Consider the following 22,638-nt stretch of genomic DNA (forward strand, 5'->3'; position numbering starts at 1 on the left):
TTGTAACATATGCAGCTCTTCAGAAAATAGCTTATGTTCACCAGTACGCCTACAGTATGCTGCTTGTTTAGACTAGTAACAAACAAAAAAACAACCAAACTCTTATTCTTTTAAAATAGCTCACTGAAAGGTTTGCATTTTTATTTACAGCATTGTGAGACATACAGTAACCCCATTCACAGACAACAATTGACTTGAGATATATTTGTGATAGAAGTGCAAAGGCTTGCATTTTCTAATTAACACATGTATATTAAAAGAGACAAGCTTTGTAGAGATGTGATGTAATCTGCATCACACACTGTGAGAGTAAACGGATGAAGTGTTGCCTGTTAAAGCCCAGCGTACATGGCGTCCACAACATAAGCATCAGATAACCAGGCAACCAATGAAACTGGTAGGGCTAGATGGCATCCTCTCAGCCTCGCCCAATTGCATCATTTGCAACGAAATCAGAGGCGTAGACACGCAAAAACTTGAAAATTAAACCACTTGACTGGGGAACCTGCCTGCTAGCATCGAATCAAATTGCTATAATTCTTTATAGTTGCATCGCAAACAAGGTAAGCAGATGCGCGGATGCGGCTTTATTCCAGCGTGCCTTTGAGACAGATGTCACACCCATTTTGTGCAGAATTGAATGTATTCGTTGCATGAGGGCTTTGTCTTTTAGAATAATGCTAACTGGAGTGACAGGTGGCTTTTCTTTGTTGATGGTCGTGGAAATATAATCGACTCGTTCTCTTGACAGGAGACAATAACGAGCATGAAAGAAATGGCCGAAACGACGATAACAGAGGATGTTTATGACGATTCATACGAGGAGAAACCGGGCCCAAAACCTCCTGTCCAAATCGTTTGGAGAAACGTTATATTAATGTCCCTATTGCACCTAGGAGCTCTTTATGGTCTGACGATTCTTCCATTTGTCTCTTCCTTAACGCTGATCTGGAGTGAGTATGTGACTGCTAATTCTGAACGGACTGACGTTTGTTTGAATCGCAACCTTTTCATGTGTTTATTGCGTTTTTATTTTTATGGCGATTGTTTATGTATATGAGACTGCATAATGTTGTATTGTCTACTGTGGGTAGATATTTTAATCATATCAATTAAGACAGATGTAGACTTTGAATACATGTAAAGTTAATTTCACGTTTATGTTCACTGAATGTCTATTTTGTGCAGTCTTCGTGAAATACATTGGAAATCGATTAATTAGTGTGTATTTTATATATCAAAATATATCAAATTAAACAGGAACAGGAATCCTGCTGATTTGTATTAGGCTATATCAGTTCAGTTTTTTTCTACATCCATTGACCTGATTATGAATCAATCTATAAATCAGACATGGCATTAGCTGAAAATATTTTTTTTTTATCATGTACATTTTTAATCTCTTTTATACTGCCATGCAACGTTTGCTGTCAGAAGGTATGTGTGGTGTATGGTGGTTATGTATGTTTTTATGTAGTGTTCCTGTAGCTCAAGTGGTAGAGCATTGCGTGATCAAGCTTCCACAAAGTTGGGGGTTCAATTCCCAGGGAACACATGATAGGTCAGAATTGATAGCCTGAATGCAATGTAAAGCGTCTGCTAAATGCATAAATGTATTTTAATATAACCCCTATTGCTCATATATAATTGGTAAAACTCAGCAACACTCCACAGTTTCGCTTTCTTGTTTTGCAGGTATTTCCTCTCATAAGGGTGGAGGTGTTCTTCCCTTAAAGATTCAAAGTTGTGATTACTATTCTCAGATATTATCAATTACTGTGTCATATTTTTTTTATGTCAGGCCACTTTGTCTCAGCTAAATTTGTTATGTAGCTCAATGTTAAAAGTGTTTTGTAAGCATGCGTGTGTGCAAGTGTGACAGCGAGACAGTCCTGTGTATAATTTGAAATCCCACCAAAAGCTATAAATGTGCTCCTCTGTTGTGTACAGTTTTGGAGTCACATCGCCGCAAAATATTGTACCCTGGTGAACAAAGAACAATTGCTGTTGAAAAAGGCTCTCCATTGTAAATTGAGCCGGGTCATAACAGTGTGCCTTTATTCACAGTCTGTGGCCTAGTATCCCACATCCCTTGCAGCCTTGTCTGTCAACACACAGCGAGACATTTTGTCCTCTTATAGAGCGAACCAAGGGTGCACTTACAGTTACACACTATGCAAGCTGTGTGTAGTTCAGACTAATTTGTTTTTAAACATTCTGCTCTGTTTTCTCTCTTAATGTGACAGCGGGAGTGTGTTTCATGGTAAGCGCTCTAGGAATAACCGCCGGCGCCCATCGCCTTTGGAGCCACAGGTCCTACAAAGCCTCATTGCCATTACGAATCTTCCTAGCAACTGCAAACTCTATGGCTTTTCAGGTAAAACATTTTTTTTTAAGTGGATGAATCAATCTTTCACATTTAATAATGCAGAACCATTATTGTAGCTCAGATGGAATAGTGGTTAAAGATTTGGGCTAATATGTAGTATGTGTATATGTATATAGTACACACACACACACACACACACTATTCTGTACTGTACAAAATGAATATTATATTACAGTTTCATTATCACCTTTCACTCACTTGTACTCAATGTTGAGTATGGCAGGTATACTATGCAATGACAATAATAATTTATATATATCCATTTAGAATGATATCTATGAGTGGGCCAGAGACCATCGTGTCCATCACAAGTTTTCTGAGACTGATGCGGACCCGCACAATGCCCACAGAGGTTTCTTCTTCTCTCACATCGGCTGGCTGCTGGTCCGCAAACACCCAGAAGTTATTGAGAAAGGACGCAAACTGGAGCTGGCTGACCTAAAAGCAGATGGGGTCGTAATGTTTCAGAGGAGGTCAGTGGGAAATTGTGATATTTCATAATAATAATAAGTTTCATAAATCTTCTCACCTACACCACCATATAAATGTTTGGGGTATGTCAAATTTTATTTTTTTATTAATATTTTTATTCAGCAAGGATGCATTAAATCGATCGAAAGTGACAGAAAAAACATTCATATTGTTACAGAATATTCCAATGTTAAAATTAATTCTGTTATTTAGAAAAAAGCAGTTTCAATATTGATAATAATAATAAATGTTTCTTGAGCACAAATGATTTCTTGAAGGATCACGTGACTCTGAAGACTGGAGTAATGGCTGCTGAAAGTTCAGTGTTAGTACCACAGGAATACATGACAATTAAAAAATATAGGGTGTATTAGTTAAAATATTCATTACACCTGTGATCCCGCAATTAGGAGCTGTCATCTGTACCAGGTCCCATATTTAGCACTAGTTAGTGTGGAATATTCAATATCCCTTCCCATCACTTTGAATGACATCCAACAAAAGTCCTGAGCTTCTTGATAAGAGTTTAAAGGGTTAGTTCACACACAAATGAAAATTTGTCTGCGTTTTTTTTATTCACCCTTGAGGCATCCTAGGTGTATATGACTTTCATCTTTTAGATGAATCCATTTGGAGTTATATTAAAAATTGTCTGATCTTTCAAGCTCTATCATTGCAGTCAGTGGATGTTGCATTGCTTCAGTCCAAAAGAAGTTCAATAAATAGCACCCAATCATAAAAAAGTGTCTCACGCGGCTCCAAGGAGTGAACAAATGCCTCCTGAAGCGAATTGTTGCATTTTTTGTAAGAAAAATATCCAAGGTTTCTGCATATTCAAAACGTAATAATCACTTGAATTTAGCTTGTGCTCACTGTTGTAAAACAAAGCAATTCCGGTGTTGATGTATGAGGTCAGCTGTGTGCATACGCCACTCATAAGTGATGCACGCAGAAACGCAGCGGAGAGATCAAAACAAAACAATGGTCATTAATTAGAAGTACAAGATGAGGATTTGTTAAGAAGAAAGTCAGGGGATTTCGATATAAGCCAAGAGGAGACTGGTTTTCCTTTTCTAAAGTAAGAAAACTTTGCTTCCTTTGATCCTGTTAACAAACATTGGTTTTGACAAGACTTATGTGCAACGCTGACCTCATACATCACGCTCCCGGAACTTCTTCTGTGTACAATTGTTGGCGCAAGCTAGATTCAAGTGATTATTATGTTATGAATACGGATATTTTTCTTACAGTAATGCATTGATTCACTACAGAAGGCCTTTGTTTCACCCCTCGGGGGCTGTGTGAGACACTTTTTTAATGGATGGGCGATTTCATTTGGACTGAAACACTGCAACACCTGCTGACTGCAATGAGAGAGCTTGAAAGATCAAAGACAATTTTTAATATAACTCTGACTGGATTCATCTAAAAGATGGAAGTCATATACACCTAGGATGCCTCGAGGGTGAGTAAAACGCAGCCTATTTTTCATTTTTGGGTGAACTAACCCTCAAAGAACATTTCAAAGGATTGCTAGATAAGATAGTGGGAGAATAACTGGTTAGTCAGCATTTCAAACTGAATGTTGTGTTCCAGTTGAGGTTCAACAGCTGATGTTATTTCAGAAAATCTATGACGTACATAAGGAGAACATGTCACCATGTCATCATGTACAACAGTGATAAAATGACAATAGGATTTGTTTTTTTTTATCTGTCATTTCTCTGTCCTTAGGCATTACAAGTTATCTGTGGTGGTGATGTGCTTTCTCATCCCCACATTTGTACCTTGGTTCTTTTGGGAAGAGAGTCTTTTGACCAGTTACTTAGTCCCTTGTCTGATGAGATATACTGTGGTCCTTAATGCGACCTGGCTGGTCAACAGTGCAGCTCACATGTGGGGAATGAGGCCCTATGACCACAACATCAATCCCAGAGAGAACAAGTTTGTTGCCTTCAGTGCCATCGGTAAGAACAATGTATTTTTATTTATTTATTAGAATATATGTTAATTTATGTTTAAATCATCTAGTTTTTACATTTATTTATTAAATAATAAATAATATATATATATATAAATACAGAAGCCGTTAAACTGCTCTATGTATTTTAAAATAAAATATATTAATTTGTAAAATAATATCAATATTATTAAAGCTGTAAAAACACATTTAGTCACACGAATAATGCAAGATATTGTACATGAATGCACAACTAAACTAAACAGAGCAACAGCATGTACATACAGTACCCTTCAAAAGTTTGAGGTTGGCAAGATTTTTTATTGTTTTTGAAAGTAGCCTTTTAAAGAGATGAAAATTAGCCCATGATTTACTCACCCTCATTGTTAAAGCGGTGTTTAATGCTACATGCGCTTTTACAAGTTGTTTGAACTGAAATGTGTGTTTGCAGTGTGTGTACACAACCATGCATATAATGATAATAATCCACCCAATGTTTTTATTAGTCTAGTTAAAGCTGCAGTAGGGAACTTTTGACGCTCTAGCAGTTAATAAACAGAACTGCTTGCGTCTGGTGGAAGAACATTGTAGCCGGAGCTACTTCTCTCTATTTATGTCTATGAAGAATCACAAAGGTACTGGGTTACTCCGCCGCGGTACCCCCGAAGCAATCTAAAATAGTCAGAATATAAACACTTATTATAGATGCACCCTAGTGATTCAGGACAAGCTAAAAACACGGTTTGGAAAACGGATTCATGGTGTACTCGCTTATTATATACATTTTTCTACATTTTGAACACAAACAAAGTTACAGACCGCAGCTCTGATTGGTTGTTTATTACCGGGAGCGATGGATTTCTGCAAATGGCAATAGGACCACTGGGAGGAGCCAGAGGAGCTTAATTTTTTTTCACAGATTATCTATCTCATATTCTACTGTCAGGACGTAATGACAGGTTTAACAAATATGTAAAAAATATATTTTTACCTACTGCAGCTTTAAAAAAATTCGCCATTCTTAAATCAAAACAATCTCAGATGCCCCTCCCACAATAGTTTGATTGACAGTAGCGTTTCAGCACAGACTGGACTGGTGTCTTACCTTAGACCCACCCTGAGTGAGCTATTATCAGTCCGCCATTGTTTCACCACCGGAGCAGATGTAGACAAGAATGACTCTTAAGTGATTGAGTTTTTTTTTTATTGGATGTAATAATGAACACAGCAGTTGTCATTTACACCTGAAATCTGAGCTGCTGAAGATGCAGTGGATTACATTTGTTTTTGAAGGGAATGCAGCCTGATCTACCTAAATGTGTCTATATTCACGTGAATCATTGGTGATCCAACTTCACCAACAGAAGAAATTAATATAAGGTTTTTAAATCTTTGCAAATTGCCTTTTTTAATAATGTGCTAGTTTCAGATGAATGCAGCTAAAGTAAACAGTCCATTAGAAAGTGACTGGAAGAGAGGGGCGGGATCAGCAGAGCTCATTAACATTTAAAGGAAAATGCTACGAAACCGATTGCTCTGAAAAGAGAGGTTCTTTACAGGGGAAAAAAGTTGTAGTTTTACACTACCATTGAGAAATTTTAACCAAACTATGTTACAGACTTTTCATTAAGACCCTAAAGAATCTTATCAACTTGTGGAAAATGAACCCTTTAATAAAGACTTTCTGAAGCAAAATGCGTTAGTGTAAGAAAAATATAGATTTTTAAAAATAAATAATAATAAACTTCCAGTAGCTTAAAGGGGTCATATGACATGATTTAAAATTTTCCTTTCTCTTTGGAGTGTTACAAGTTCTTGGAGCATAGAAGATCTGTAAAGTTACAAAGACTAAAGACTCAAATCCAAAGACATTCTTTATAGGGATATGACGGTATCAAATTTTCCTGTTGCGATTTAGTTTAAAAAAAGTGGTCATAACACAGTATAACAGGTTAAATTACTATTGTCTTATAACAAAAAATAACTGAACATTTAAATACAATAAAGCAATACAGAAATATATAAAAAGTTAAAAGTTTTAAACAGATTAAAGTGCAAAAGAACTATAAAGACCAGGTACCACTTTACAATAAGACCTCATTAGTTAACCTTAGTTAATGGATTAACATTCACAATGAGCAATAGATACATTTGATACAGAAGTTATTAATCGTTGTTAAAAAAATACTTTAATACTAAATCTTAGTTTGCTCTTTAAATAACACAGTTATATATGTGTTATATATTGGAATAAGATTAATGAATGTTCAGAAAAAAATTTCATTGGCAGTTTATGTTAACTAATGAATTAACTAATGTTGACTAATGAAGCCCTAATGTAAAGTGTGAATGAACAATAACGAATCAAAACACTTTCAAACAATATCTAGAACTTGTTGTAGTCCAGATTAAAAAGAAAAAAAAGTTTGAAAATAAATAGCCTACTAAATCTAAATATTTAAGTATTTGGTGCTGTGATGAACATCATAAAATACACTAATCTGAATGGCTATTTAAAATTATTTAAATATGTTTTAGAAAGTAGGGCAGCTGCTTTATTTATGGGGTTTCCAGGGTAAAGGCTACATTTTCTACAGTTTATCGCCATCTGCTGTCAGAGAGTGAATGTCCTTTCATTCAGCACTTCTCTCACGCTGTTCCCCCATGTGCTTCTCATGCATGCTTGTTTACATCAGAGCACACACAAGTCTTTCAAGCAGCATACAGCTGTGTTATGAATTTTGAACAGTGGATGGGAATAGTATTCTTAAAATGCATTCCAAATTCGGAATAATATGTAATTATTTACAGTTTCACGCATTACCTATTACTGACCATTTCTTTATAAATTAAGAGTTAACCCAACCCTCTAGGGACACCTTAGCAATTGAATCGCCATTGGCTAGTAATTTGTTTTAGTTTACTCACCTGACTGATATATATATATATATATATATATATATATATATATATATATATATATATATATATATATATATATAATCACAACTTTTTAAATACTCAAAAGTACACTCTTAACATGAGTCAGTCAAACATTATAATATGATATTAGGGTAATCAAGTATTATTTAATGATAGAACTTGAGCAATTATAATTAAAACTTGGTAACCATGTATAAATGCATAGACATTTTAACTGAATTTAGGACTGGTCGTGGTGCTTTTTAGGGTCATTCATTGTCTCTGTAAAAAAAAAAAGGGTAAAAAATAACAATAATATTGATACGATAACAATAATAATATGAATTTTGCTAATAAGAACAGTATAAAAAGCACTTACTGTAGGATAACCGAGCCGCTGAATTCATGAATATTGATTAGGTTGTGTGCGTTCACTCGAACTGATTCACTGAAATCAAAATGGATGATAATAGATGAGCACCAGCCAATGAGATTGCAGTTTGCACATTAGTTCTGCCCATTACTGGAAAACCCAGCAGTTCTTAAAAGCTGAAAAAATTCAAAGGAACTTTGTAATTTTGACAGGAAAATACAACAGAGAATATCGTTTACATGTTGCGCGGCAATTCTGCATGCATGTAAGACTCTCTCACTCTCTCTGCTCTCACCAAAACGATGGTCAGTCATGCGCCAATGCACTAGAGTTTACGGTACATCAAATGCAGTTGCGCTGAGCATCCATTGAGATGAAATGAATATAGCACAGATCGCTTGATGGAGAGTGTAACTCAGAAGCGCTCAGTCAGAGTGGTCAGTGAGTGAAAATATTTTTGCTAGACTTATACTTCGCTTCCAACTCACACACTGACGAGAACAACAATACTAATAATAAAAAAAAAAAATGACTCTGCGACTTTGTTCATCTGAAAGAGGACTGTCAGATAAACCTAGGATGCCCTGAGGGTGAGTAAATCATGGGCTATTTTTTTTTCATTTCTGGGTGAACTATCCCTTTAAGATCACCAAGGCTGCATTTATTTGATAAAAAATACAGTTAAAACTGTAATACCATCAAATATTTGAAATATAAGTTTTTATATATACACTGTTTTTTTAAGTTTGTTTAATTTTCTTTTCAGGATTATTGATGAATAAGAAGAACAAAATTAATTTGAAATTTTATATGTACTGATTGGAAAATATATACATTTATTTTCAGGTGAAGGATTTCACAACTATCATCACACATTCCCCCATGATTATGCTACAAGTGAGTTTGGCAGTCGGCTGAACGTGACCAAAGCGTTTATAGATCTCATGTGTTTTTTTGGACTGGCCAAGGATTGCAGGAGGGTAACTCGGGAGACTATCATGGCCCGTGTTAAACGCACCGGTGATGGCAGCCACAAAAGTGGTTGATTTGTTCAGTACATATCAGAAAACAAACAAAAAAAAGTTATAAGACAACATATACAAAAGCATTTGCAGCATTTCGTAGTGAGCATTGAAGATTGATCTATATACACTCTCATTTTAAATAAAATCTCTAGAGTGTGTTGGACTAATATGTGTTCTTAAGAATTATTTCCTTTTCATGAAGTGTATTGGACTGTGGGGTATTATTTTCGGAGATTGTAAAGGCCATGGATTGGGAGGATAATTATTTCTCAGTCTGCCTCAAGAGGCAAGAGATGGTACTTCACTAGTTAAACAGCTATGTGCCTCATTACAGCCCTCTCTCATGAATAGGTTGACCCATGTTTTCTCTGGCTTAAATTAGAAGTTATTGTTCTAATTTAAAAATATCATTCCAGCGTGCTATGCAAGCTGTAAAATTAAGATGACATACTATTAATATGTTGTTTTTTTTTTTTTTACATATTTCTGAAATGATAAAAGCTGATTTCCATTTAAAACTGAAAAAACTTTAATGACCACCAAAAGACTTATTTATAGGTCAGTATATGTAGTCAAATATAAGACTATGCCACAGAAAATCCATGGGAAAATAGTTCTTGATTGAGTTAAAATGTTGACTTTATATAACTGCGGTTAGTTTTGTTTAGAATGGGTTTGTTAGTTTTGACAGTATGCATGGAAATGCATTTTCTGGCTTTATTCATAAAATATTTAATTTTACATTTGCACTTTGCACTTATTTATTTTAATTAATTTTTTAAAATAATATTTTACATGCCAGTGCGAACGTCCTCAGAGCAGTGGTGCTTATAATGAAGAATTCCCTAAAGGAAAATGAGCAATTCAGTTTAATTTCTTAATGATCATTTTCCATGTTGCATAGCTCTTTATCTGGTTTCCTAGGACTCTTGTGGTTCTGTAAAAAAGTGAACTCTTTTCTAATTACAAATATATTAAAGTATCAAAGGACTATTCAAAGTATTATGAAAAAATAATTAACCAAAAAAATAAAAATAAAATAAAAACAACATTTGAAATAAATTTGACTTTTGAGGTAAAAGTATTAAGGTGTACACTTGTTCTAGTGGATTTATTATAGGACATGTATTTGTTCTTATAAAATAATCAAAGGATTGGAAAGTTGAATTGTCTTCATCAGATATCATCTTGCCCTTTTCCTTTATACCTTCAGATTTGGGGTTAGACTCAAAAATTGAAAATACAAAGATTATGTATAGCATCAGAAAAATTATTTCAAATTTATGAAGTTTTATGAAATCATTCAGGATGGGCTCTTTTCTTGGCTCTTCTGTGACAAATGAACGATCACCTGTAGCTCCCTATATACCTGTAGGCCTATATTTTTTTTCTCATAAATGTTTGACAGGTTGATATGGGTATGCATTTTTTCAAATGCTATATATATATATATATATATATATATATATATATATATATATATATATACTCTCACTAAATGTTTTATATATGTATATACACCCATGTTTAAGAAGGAAACACAAATTGACACTGTATTTTTCAACAAAATTATTTATACAGTGTTGACCTTTGATGTCGGAGAGTTTTAATGGGCACAGTTTCAAGGAATGATGTTTCATGTACCATAAACCAATATTTCAATAAGTGGAAGAGTTTTCCGAATTGTACCGTGAGTTTTATGAATCCATATTAATCTTTTCTTAATTGAATAAAATGTGTGTATGTCTGAAAATGTAGTCTCAGCAAACCTTCTTTTATATCGCTGACCACAGTTTATATTCATAAGTTTGTGAGAACACCATGTCAGTATAAAAAAAAATAATGCAAAAATAGCTACAGTTTACTCTGTGCGATTTATCCGATGATGTAAACGGTCCCTCGTGCATGAAAATGACAGCGGTAAAGAAATCGTGAAAAATGTTTTTTTTTTTTATATATATATATATATTATTTTGACTGGATTTGAGTTATGATTTTGTATGTAACCCTAATTTATCCCACCCAAAAATAGATAGATAGATAGATAGATAGATAGATAGATAGATAGATAGATAGATAGATAGATAGATAGACAGACAGACAGATAGATATGTATTTATTTATTGAAATCTGAACCTCTAGGCCTATTAATAAATTCCTGATTTTTAATTAGTAGATTTAACTATATTTCAGCTGCGAAAGAATAACATTTTTTGTGAGTAGCCTAAATAGTAGCCTATTTAGTCGATGATTGCGCATCGTTTTAAAATAAAGAATATTTCTTTTTGGAACGTTTCTTTTAGATTTTTACTACATTAGCCTCTAATCTACTCCCATTCAAATAGACCAAACGGGATTTAGAAATTAATTTAGAAATCTTTTTACGGCGGCAAATTCGTTTTACATCAATCTCATGAAAGCCTTTCAGAAACATCCCTCTGGATTCTCCCAAATAACTTTCCTAATCCTAATTTGCACACGAGAAGATACGCGGACGTCAAAGATGCAGAACCTAAAGGTCATGAAGGGTCAGCTAAGGACTAAACTGTGAGAAAAGGTAAAACAACACTCTAAAAAATGGCATAGCCTAATTCCTGCTGTTTATTTGAATCTAATTAAACTCATCGCGCGCATGGATTAAGCTTAGCTGCTTTGAAATAATAAATTTAACGGAATCAGCGAAATTTATTTATTCCAATAAATGTTTAAACTATTTTTACTGAATCCAATTTATTAGCCTTTCTTTGTCGTATTTAAACGTGGCTATAGCGGATCCTGGCTAAATTGGTAGATTAAATCTATGCTTATAATAGTATAACTTAACTCGTCAAAACGCTACAAAGAACATGTCTTTTGATCCAGCAGATAATATCAGTAATCCCTGAGTTTGATCAGCCACTACTGTAGCCTATCAAACCCTTTAATGCAGCTCTTGAAATTGAGTTTTAAGGCACAACCTTAGAGATGCCATCCTAATTTCATATTAATTCACTCCAACTGTTAGCACGCAGGGAGCTCTTTCCAGCTATTTGTCCTGGAGGAGCCCAGGGTGCCCTTTTGATCATTTCAATCTCTCTCTGGTACAATAGTTCTGATTGGCTGAACGAGTAAGAAAAGGGAAAATCTTTAATTAAGCAGATAATCTCTTGTTGGGATGAGAGGAGCTCCATTTCAGAACCCCCTTGGCTCACACATGAGACCCCCAGCCTCTGAATCCTGGATGTAGGTTATATAGAGCTCTTGCAGACCCCTCTGCTTTACAAGGTGAAGAGAAGTCTGCCAGTCGCCTTTCTCAGGATGTTCATGCATTTGGAGGTTTATTATTACGCTTTCATCCTGATGGCTCACATGAAGTCTTGCTGCAGTTGGTGAGTTCAGCGTTTTATTGTTCTTTAAGCAGACGATGTTGATGCTAAATGTAGCATATTTATATCGAGCGTTTACATTCTGTGTTTATCTCTGGATCTCTGTCTGGATTAAAAAAGTCGGAATGAAACAGACACTCCAGCTCATCAGTTCCCATAAAGACGCGTTGAGCCTCGTTTCATTGGTTAGAGGAAAAAAAGCGAAACGCTGTGTTCTCATTTATAAACTTTTAATTATATATATATATATATATATATATATATGTATATGTATGTATGTATGTATGTATGTATGTATGTATGTATGTATATATATATATATTTATATATATATATATATACCTTTTTTTACCAAAGAAAATTTGTATGAATGTATGTGTGTGTGTGTGTTTATATATATAAATATATATATGTGTGTATGTATGTATGTATGTATTGTATGTGTGTGTGTGTGTGTGTGTGTGTGTGTGTGTGTGAAACTCCAATGAAACCTTTTATTTTGAGACTGTAATTTCCATATGAACATGTGGTTGAGATCAGTAAACTATGTAATTAGATTAAATGATTTAAAAAAAATGATTTTTTATCAATGTGAAGCTTTACTTGTAATTTCATATGGAATGTATACAAGTTATGGGTCAGCTGACTTATTAGGCTGCTCTGTCTTCCAGGTCAGTGAATAATTTCCTGATGACTGGCCCAAAGGTAAGCCAACATCTTTTGATCTGCTTTGCTGATCTTTATCAGGAGAGAGAAACTTCAAAAAGTCAAAATCATTAATGGATTCGGGTAGTTAATGTTTGACGGTGACCCTGTGATTACAATGCAAGCAAGTGGAGAATTAAAAGCTGATAGGAGCACAGGTGCTGTATTTCTTGAACGTGTATCTTCTGTGGATTAGGTATTACTTGCTGCTTGGGGTGGACTGGACCATATAGCTTTCACACACTTCAGTTCATTCACTATGTGAAGTTGTGAGGACTTTTACTGAGTGGCAAGGGAAGGGGCCTTTGGTGGGTGGTCATCATTAGCAACCCAGCCGCCTATGAGAGCACTTGTGGTGCTCTCTCTTCTAAACCACTTGAGACATATTAGATTGTATAAACCACAGTTTCACAGCCACATAGACCCTTTTTGTTTACTTTTTGTGTGCATTTCTTGTGGAACCAGGAAAAAAAATGTACCCCAATATTTATAATATTTAAAACTTAAATATTAATTGTAAAATTATTTAAGGAATAATGCTATCATTTTTAAGCTATTATTATTATTATTATTATTATTATTATTATTTTTAAATAAATAATTGTATAAATGAATATACAGCAAACATACATTTTACACCACTTGGGAACCATAGGGAAACGTTTACCCTATTTGTAACAGAAGTAATGGTGTCATTTTGGTGCTCTTTTTAAGCATTATTTTAGTATCAGTTAGATAATTTTATTATTTTTTTATGATTTTTTATGTAACTTTTGTTGAAGTTTCAGTATTTTTGTTTTTATCATTTTTTATTAGCCTTTGATTTTCAATATGTCTACATAGTTTTTATTATTATTTCAGTTTTAGTTATTTTAGTACATCAAGTGAAACTAGTTTAAAATGAGAAATATTAAAAGATTTATATATATATACACCTTTTAATTAATATTTTTATTTCAAATTACAAAAAGTGTTTCTTTTTCTTTAATTAACTATAAATCCCCTTTTTCAGCATATAATTTATTAATTGAATGTACAGCAAACAATAATTTTACATTGTAGAACCACAGGGAAACGTTTGTTAATATTTACAACTTTAATACAACTTCTAAAATGATTTAAATAGACATAATGGTGTCATTTTACAGCTTTATAATTTTTTTTTGTAACATACAGGTGCATTTTTATACGAACAGTGCAGGCTGAGAATTAAATCTAATATTATCAATAGTTTTAGTTACAGTGTGTTTTGTAAACACGTGATATTGAGCCTTTATTTCATCCCAAATCTTTTTGGTGTGGTTTGCATTATTTCAGGCCTACTTGATCTACTCCAGCAGTGTGGCCGCAGGAGCTCAGAGTGGGATTGAAGAGTGCAAATATCAGTTTGCGTGGGACCGCTGGAACTGCCCAGAGAGGACTCTTCAGCTCTCCACCCACAGTGGACTCAGAAGCGGTGAGAACTATGACCTGTGCTCTATCCATGTTTTATGTATATCATGCTTTCAGGTTAAATACATATATTTTAATAGAATAAAAGTACAAGAGTGTGTGTTATGCATACTGTGTGTCAAATCCCATCTGTATCGATCACAGATACATCACTTAAAACAAACACAACAATCCTGTTTAAACCACAGAGAACCATCTCCCAATGTTGATGTGCCTGAACACTGCATTCTTGAGTCAATTAAACCTGGTCTGTTAATAGGCAAATTGAAAAGCCACCAAGAGTATATTGTGCACCAGAGTGAGTGAGTGAAATGGACGCCCTCTCGAGTCAAAGGGTGTGGGTCAAAGGTTTACCTCAGACCCCTTTCATTAGGCATTCCTTAAGTGCCAAAGAGGGGACCTGTCGCAGTCCAGTGCCGACCCCAGACCACCAATGTCTGAGAGCAGACCAGCAGCGCTACTGAAGCACGGGGAATAAGAGTCAAAAGCTATCATTACTGAGATGGATGCTAAAGATTTGAGTAAATCATCTAATGAGAATGAAAATCAGTGATGTTGAGTGCTTGTATTTTCATTAGCCTAGGCCATTATATTTCATAGACAATAAAATTCATTTCCACAGCATATTTATTTCATATGTTATTTCTAATCACAGCAAACAGAGAGACAGCGTTTTTCCATGCCATCAGCTCTGCTGGAGTCATGTATACCCTCACCAGGAACTGTAGCCTCGGTGACTTTGACAACTGCGGATGTGATGACACAAGGAACGGCCAAAGAGGTGCTAAACTAAATCTCAAAATAGATGGAAAATCAGTCAACATTAAAGGGATATGTTGTGATGCGCATTTAAATATACTGTAATTTTAATGTGGAAAAAATCACTTACTAACCTTTTCTGTGTAAAGATATATTCAATATAACAACTTTTGTTTCCCTGACTTTCTAACTGTAATCCCAAATGATCCCAAGAATGATGAGAACAACATTACAGCTAAAAAAAAAAAAAAAAAAAAAAAAAAAAAAACCTGGATTTTAATTCAAGTACATTTATTTATAAACTACTATTCAAAAGTTTGGAGACAGAATGATTCTTTTTTGTTCAACAAGGCAGCATTTATCTGATCGGAAAACAGTAATACTATTAATACTGTGAAATATTATTATAATTTAAAATAACTGCTTTCTATGTCAATATATTTTTAAATGCCTCAAATTTTCTCTTTTAAATTCTCCAGTATTTGGCTCTATTTTAAGTGTGTTCTCATAATCTTTATTTTGTTTTTTTGTAAGGAAAAGGAAAAGTGCAAATTATTTTTGAAGCAATCAGTATTGTTTCATAAATGCTGTTAAAACTGAACAAAAGTAGTTCTATAAAAGTATATGCCACATTTATATATACATTTATATATGCCACATTTATATATAATATAATATAATATAATATAATATAATATAATATAATATAATATAATATAATATAATATAATATAATATAATATAATATAATATAATATAATATAATATAATATAATATAATATAATTCTGTTGTCATGTCAGGTGGTCAGGGATGGCTATGGGGAGGCTGCAGCGATAATGTTGGATTCGGAGAGGCCATCTCCAAGCAGTTTGTGGATGCTCTGGAAACTGGACAGGACGCACGAGCCGCCATGAACCTGCACAACAACGAAGTAGGACGCAAGGTATATGAAGTTTTTTGGGCTGGTCAGGGCCAAAAAATTGAGTCATTTTGAATCATTTCTCAGTGCTTCTAATGATAGCTTACCACCCAAGAGTTTCATTCACGGCTCTATAAGCAAGGTGCCACTCGTTCTCCCAATAGAGTGTGCGCTGTACCAGAAGGGCCTATTTACAGCCTGTGAATGTCCTTTATGACAAGGCCTTAACTTGAGATTCTTGGGATCAGTGGTGCAAGCTTAATTAGACGACCTAGGGGTCCACACATTGCAAAGGTTCTGTATTCTGTTGCTTCCCAAATAAGTGTTTAGTTTTATTCTTGCAATAAGGATCTTACATTTATGTCAGTCTTTGTTGTACTTGAGAGAGCCACGGGGATCACAGCCATGTGGCTCAAGTGCTCTTTGTTTATCCTGTCTGTGCCCCGTCTGCAGGTTTTGTCAATTCATTGGCACCTGGAGCATCATTGTAACTGAAAAAATGTGAAAGAATTCTTTTTCACTTCCTTCTCAATGGACTTGCCACTGGGTCTGCCTATGACAGAAAACATGTCGACAATGGCTATGCAAAATAAATACACCCCTTTCCTGTGCCGAACAATCTAGCTCGATGTGAAACCGTGATTCTGCGTCTTACGCGAGCGAATGAGAAAAGAGGCGTTCCTTTTTAAAAGACAGCTGTTTGTTTCAGCCGAAGTCAGGAATTATTGTACGACCACCAAGAAAAGAGAAAACCCAGACTTGAACCTTGAACCTCTTCCTCTTAACTCACAGTTTCCCTCTGTTTGTTTAAGTGGATGTATAGGGTGCCTACTAAAGAGCGCATTGTATATTTTGACTGATGAGTTCAGTCCTAATTAGAATGTTTTGAAACATGAACATTTGCCTCTAGAATGCATGAATGACTGAGTTCTTTAACGCGAGATCCTCTCTTCAACCAGGCAGTGAAAGGAACCATGCAGAGGACGTGCAAGTGCCATGGAGTGTCTGGCAGCTGCACCACTCAGACCTGCTGGCTGCAGTTGCCAGAGTTTCGAGAGGTGGGTAACTACCTAAAGGAGAAATATCACAGGGCCGTGAAAGTGGACCTGTTGCGTGGCGCGGGCAACAGTGCAGCCAGCCGCGGCGCGATTGCGGAGACCTTCAGCTCAATCTCGCGCAAAGAGCTGGTGCACTTGGAGGATTCCCCTGACTACTGCTTGGAGAACCGCACTCTGGGCTTGCCAGGAACAGAGGGCCGCGAGTGCTTGAGAAAGGGCAAGAATCTGAGCAAATGGGAGAAGCGTAGCTGCAAGCGGCTGTGTGGAGAGTGCGGTCTGGCTGTGGAGGAACGCAGGGCCGAAACCGTGTCTAGCTGCAACTGCAAATTCCACTGGTGTTGCGCTGTAAAATGCGACCAGTGCCGCAAAATTGTCACAAAGTACTACTGTGTGAAGCGAACCAAACGGGTCAAGAACGATAGTGCCAGCCGTAGGAAAAGCTATCGGTTGAAGAAGAAGCACTAGAGATGCCATGAAGTGTTTGTTACTGTGGTCCAGAAGTTAAGCAGATGTTTTTACATCCTGAGCTTGAGAATGAACTGAAACATCCATCTGAATGCTTTAGTGAACACCTACACTCTTAAAAATAAAAGTTCTTCATTGACATATATGGTTCCATGAAGAAACATTAACATCTATTTTTTAAATGTTCTTCATACTAAGAAAAACTATGGGTCTTTTAAGAATTGATCACTGAAATGTTCTTTGGGGAAGCAAAATGGTTCTACTATGGCCTTGCTGCAAAAACAAAACAAAGCAAAAAAAAAAAAAAACCTTTTGGAACCATTATTTTTAAGAGTGTAGATCTCCATCAGGAGACTTTAAATGCATATTTGACCTGTATTATTTCACAATTACTCTCATATATATTTGTAAGATAGCACTGAACACCACATCTAACCAATATATAGCACAAAAGGCTGTAAATAACTTTTTCATTCACCAACAGGGATGTACTTCGATGGATAATGTATTTGGAATTTGGAATTCATTTTAAAGGGGTTTTGAATTCACGATCTGGCCACTTCTCCAGCTGCCGTGAGAATCAGTTCTTGCCTAATTGTTTCTTGTCTGCTTCTATCAATTATAGAATTCTGACAATAGTTTCACCCTGATACTGTATATGAACTGTAAATAAGAGGAAGCACTTTGTATATTGTTTATTTATTGCACAGATACTATAGTGCTGTTTTTCTATGATAGTTTCTTTCTCTGTTTTTTTTTATTACATAATTAAAGATACATAATAATATCTTCTTTTAAAGTTTTCATCCATTTAGATTAGCTGAATGCATTTTAGCATGAATTAACTGAGCCACGTGTTGTTTTGTGACATTAAGCATAATCTGCTAATTTCCTGTGCTCGGAAAAATAAATGTGCTTCACAATAATTACATTTTAAGTATAAAAAAAAATGAAAGTCCATATCATAAATCCCACTTATTGTAAAATCTAATTATTTAGTGTAGACTGCCGGTAAGACCTAATGATTTCTTTTTCGTTGGTATATATATAGCTCTTTTCTTTCTGTATTTTTTCAGCTTGATGTCTCATAACCCTGGGGCAGAGAGACAACAAGAGAGCATTTAATTATAGTCTTCCTTCCTTCACGCCTCTCTCAATTTCTTCTTCACACATGCCTCCTTTTCTGTTTTAGTAATCCTCAAAGCACTCCCAGTGCTTTGCGCTTGGATGTTTCTTTACTGTTTAAGACTAGTTTAATTAACTTTGTTGAGACAGAGGAAAAACATGAACCAAGTCGCCCCACAAATCATCTACCATCTAATTTTGTATGCTAATCTCCTTTTTCATGCCGCCATCTCGGGAGGAAAAAAAAATATTGTTGGGAAAACTTCATGTAGCCTGTGTTGGGCTTCCTGTGGATGTTTTATTCCAGGCCCACCTATTTGGCTCTTTTCAGTCTTCTAGGGCCTTCCTTTGCTCGATTTAACAATGAATGCGAGCTAATCAGCTCCCTCGGAAATGCACTGCTGCTGAAGACGCTAATCCCCTTCTCCTCCTCCTTCAATGGGCTGTCGCCTTCAAAAGGACTTTGGGAAAAGGCTTTGCATGGATTCACACTGTTTGCTGAATAGAAGTTAGTTCAAGTATTGTACCCAAACAAGTAGGGTTTATAAACAAATACTTGCCAGCTACCATCCCATCGGTGAAAGTGCCAGTCCTACAGTAAAACACAAACTGTGTTCCTTTAAAAGTTGACTAAAAAAAACTAATTAAATCTCAATTAATTGGTGATAGCGTGTTCTACTGTGCTTCTGTGGTTTCACTGAAGCACCTCATTGATATCTTATTCACGAAATCAAGAAACTCCCCTTGACACAAAGCTAATTATGCAAAGATGAAGTGAATTCCTCCTATTTTTTCCAAAACAACCGCCATACACAACCTTTAGTTTTCTAAGTTACCCAATGAAGGCAACTGACTGTTACAGATATATTAAATTGAAATGTGCATTTTGAAATTCACATTCCAATTTCGTTTTATATGAATTCAGTCAGCATAAAATGACCCCCCCTCCCCACCAAAAAAGGAAGAGTTATGCAGAACGCATAGAGATGAAACTGCATGCATATAATGAAATCAGCGGTTTATCTGGCCTACTTATATGGAATAATGGAGTTAATAAATCTCAAAAATACCCAAACTAATTGTTCAGTCAGCCCCAAATATATGGTTGAAAATCCAAGCCCCGGTTGATTCAGCCTTAAACCCTACTGCTAAACTTCAATTTTTTTATGGGTTCACATGAAAGCAGGGTCACGACTGGAAGGCTGGACTTGCCATGGATAATTTTCAGTGGGGCATGAGTTTAAGGGGGCTGAGAGTGAGCTGACACACTGGAAGAGAACAAGATTAGACTATGTCATGTTTGGCATTTCTCATGTCAGCTATGTTGTCTGATACATGGGAATTAATAGCAGAGAACATTATTTTATATTGAAATGTGTGTTGTTGTTTATATATATATATATATATATATATATATATATATATATATATATATATAAAAATAATCGGAATACAATATTTTATGCTTTATTGTTTTTTGTGGAAATATGTTTAGCAGATTGACTGATGGCCATATGCTCTCATAGCACACATAAATGATGAAATAATTCACAGAAATTAGGGAAATTACATTTAATGGCTCTGAAAAACCTTGACTAATGGGCTTTATGACTTAAGTCATCTGGGGGAAGAACAGCATGGGTCAGCATGGGTGTTAGTGTAGCGGTGGGTGGGAAAAGACTGTTTGTCTTCTCCCTTTGACATTCCCCTAGTTTTGTACACCAGTTGGTTTACACGACTTTCCGATTAAAATATACCGTCCAAATCATAGCTCAAATATTTAAAACATTGTGCAGTACAACATTCATCATGGTTAATCATTTGATACCCCAAAATTTTACAGCATTTTTTTTTTTACATTAACAGCTGCTTTTTGAGAAATATTTGCATTTTGCACAATTTGAGAACAACCTGCAATTTCCTATATTTCAAGGTCACTTCTTAGTCCTATTTGAAGTTAACAGGAGTTAACTTTCAGCCATTGCAAGAAAGGTTGGTCATTCCAAATCTGTGATTTCTCGAATATTGCAGTGTATCAATGACATAAAAGTCCCCCAAAAGGCAGGTCATCCATCCATGTGAGAAAAATGCACAAGAAGACAGGATGATACGAAGAATCTCAATGGGAAATCACTTCAACACCAAAGCTGGAATTGCTTGCCAGTTCAGTGCTGAACTTTGTTTAAGAGTTGGACTGAAAGTGCACTCTGCAGTGACCAAAACTTTCATCAGAAAGAATCAAATGGCTAAGCTCTGTATGGACAGAGGAGAACATGGTCCAAAGTTCACTTTAGTGATGAGAGCAATTTAAAGTGAGTAAAAGGTTGAGGAGGAAGAGTCATGGTTTGGGGGATGTTTTCTGCAAAAGGAGTTGGGACTCTTATGGGTTACATGGCAGGGTGAATGCAAATATTTATCAGGACCTCCTTCAACAACATGAGGTACCTTCCCTGCAAGCATTTTCATGCAAGACAATGCTCCTGTCACACTGCAGAATGGGTTTAGTACTTCCTTGAAGCTGAAAACACTGAAATAATAAAATGGATGGCCCAGAGTCCTGATATAAACCCAACTGAAAATCTCTGGAAAATTCTTGACGAGAAAGTTATGGCTTATAAACCAACTAAAGTTACTGACTATGGAAGAGAGTGGAAGAAGAGTGGACCAAGATCACACCAGAGCAGATTGAGAAACTAGTGATGTCCTGTGGCTGCAGATGTCCTAAAGTCACTCAAAGCAGGGGCCTCTACAATTACAAATAATTTTGACGGCTGTCACCCTCAAAAAATTTTTTGTAATCTTCTTTCATCCAACAGAGGTTACTGTTCTTTAATTTTGATAACAGTGTTTTTCCACAAAATAAAAGATGTTGTTGAAATGCCTTGGTTATTTTGTCAAACATGTTAGTATAACAGTGATATACCTATAGCCTATGCTAATATTCCTTCAACTTTTGAGTATGAAGAGGAACAATATTTCAGAAAAAAAAAAACAAATATTTATAGATTGTTTTCTAACTTTGATCTGTAGCTGTAGCTCCATCCGCTGGTGAACTGATTATTGCCACAGACAAGATTTCAAGTTCATAACCGTGAGTGATTTCAAGCTTGAGGTGCTCAATAGTCCTAAAATCCAGAAGAGAATTAGCATTTTAGAGCCAGAGACAACCCTATGTATATATTTACTTTATAATGTAATTTATAAAAAAGCAAAATAGGATCTATGGGTATCATTAATAATACTTAAAATACTATTATAAATCAAAAGGAAAATGCATCCGTCTTGTCTTAGATTCAGACTAGGCCAAAACAAAAAACCTGCATGATATTGTACACAGCTTGATTTTTTGGCGCCCTCTGGAGGTTACCTGTATTTTACAAGAAAAGCATCTGTGAAAGCTCAAGGGAAAAGTGAAAGAAAAAAAATAGATTTGATAACACTGTTTGAAAAGGTTACTTTGTGTCACTTTTAACACAGCGTACAAATTACCCATCTGTCACAAGAGGAAGTAGTGACAGGTGATATGGTTACAAGTAATCCAGGTGGTAGTATGTTCTAGTGTTGTATTTTGACTCAGATGTTTTTTTCTGTTGCCTAATCCGAAAGCATTTCTATTCATGTGATGCATAGTGCGATAATAAAAACACC

At 35.3% G+C, this 22,638-nt stretch overlaps 2 protein-coding genes across 2 annotated transcripts; both read left to right on the forward strand.

Annotated features, from left to right (window-relative positions):
* The first annotated feature begins 363 nt into the window (after positions 1-363).
* LOC128026329 (acyl-CoA desaturase-like) lies at positions 364-10,893 on the forward strand. The gene is made up of 6 exons (XM_052613349.1): positions 364-563; positions 752-953; positions 2,247-2,377; positions 2,657-2,862; positions 4,595-4,827; positions 8,962-10,893. The coding sequence occupies exons 2-6, from the start codon at positions 767-769 to the stop codon at positions 9,159-9,161; spliced, it is 957 nt and encodes a 318-aa protein (XP_052469309.1). The 5' UTR covers positions 364-563; positions 752-766; the 3' UTR covers positions 9,162-10,893.
* A 364-nt stretch (positions 10,894-11,257) lies between these two features.
* On the forward strand, positions 11,258-19,400 carry LOC128026648 (protein Wnt-8b-like). The gene is made up of 6 exons (XM_052613899.1): positions 11,258-12,508; positions 13,177-13,210; positions 14,528-14,666; positions 15,318-15,443; positions 16,224-16,366; positions 17,302-19,400. The coding sequence occupies exons 1-6, from the start codon at positions 12,438-12,440 to the stop codon at positions 17,863-17,865; spliced, it is 1,077 nt and encodes a 358-aa protein (XP_052469859.1). The 5' UTR covers positions 11,258-12,437; the 3' UTR covers positions 17,866-19,400.
* Positions 19,401-22,638: the final 3,238 nt, after the last annotated feature.

This window comes from Carassius gibelio, chromosome A13 (assembly GCF_023724105.1).
Source record: "Carassius gibelio isolate Cgi1373 ecotype wild population from Czech Republic chromosome A13, carGib1.2-hapl.c, whole genome shotgun sequence".
In the NCBI taxonomy this organism is placed as follows: domain Eukaryota; kingdom Metazoa; phylum Chordata; class Actinopteri; order Cypriniformes; family Cyprinidae; genus Carassius; species Carassius gibelio.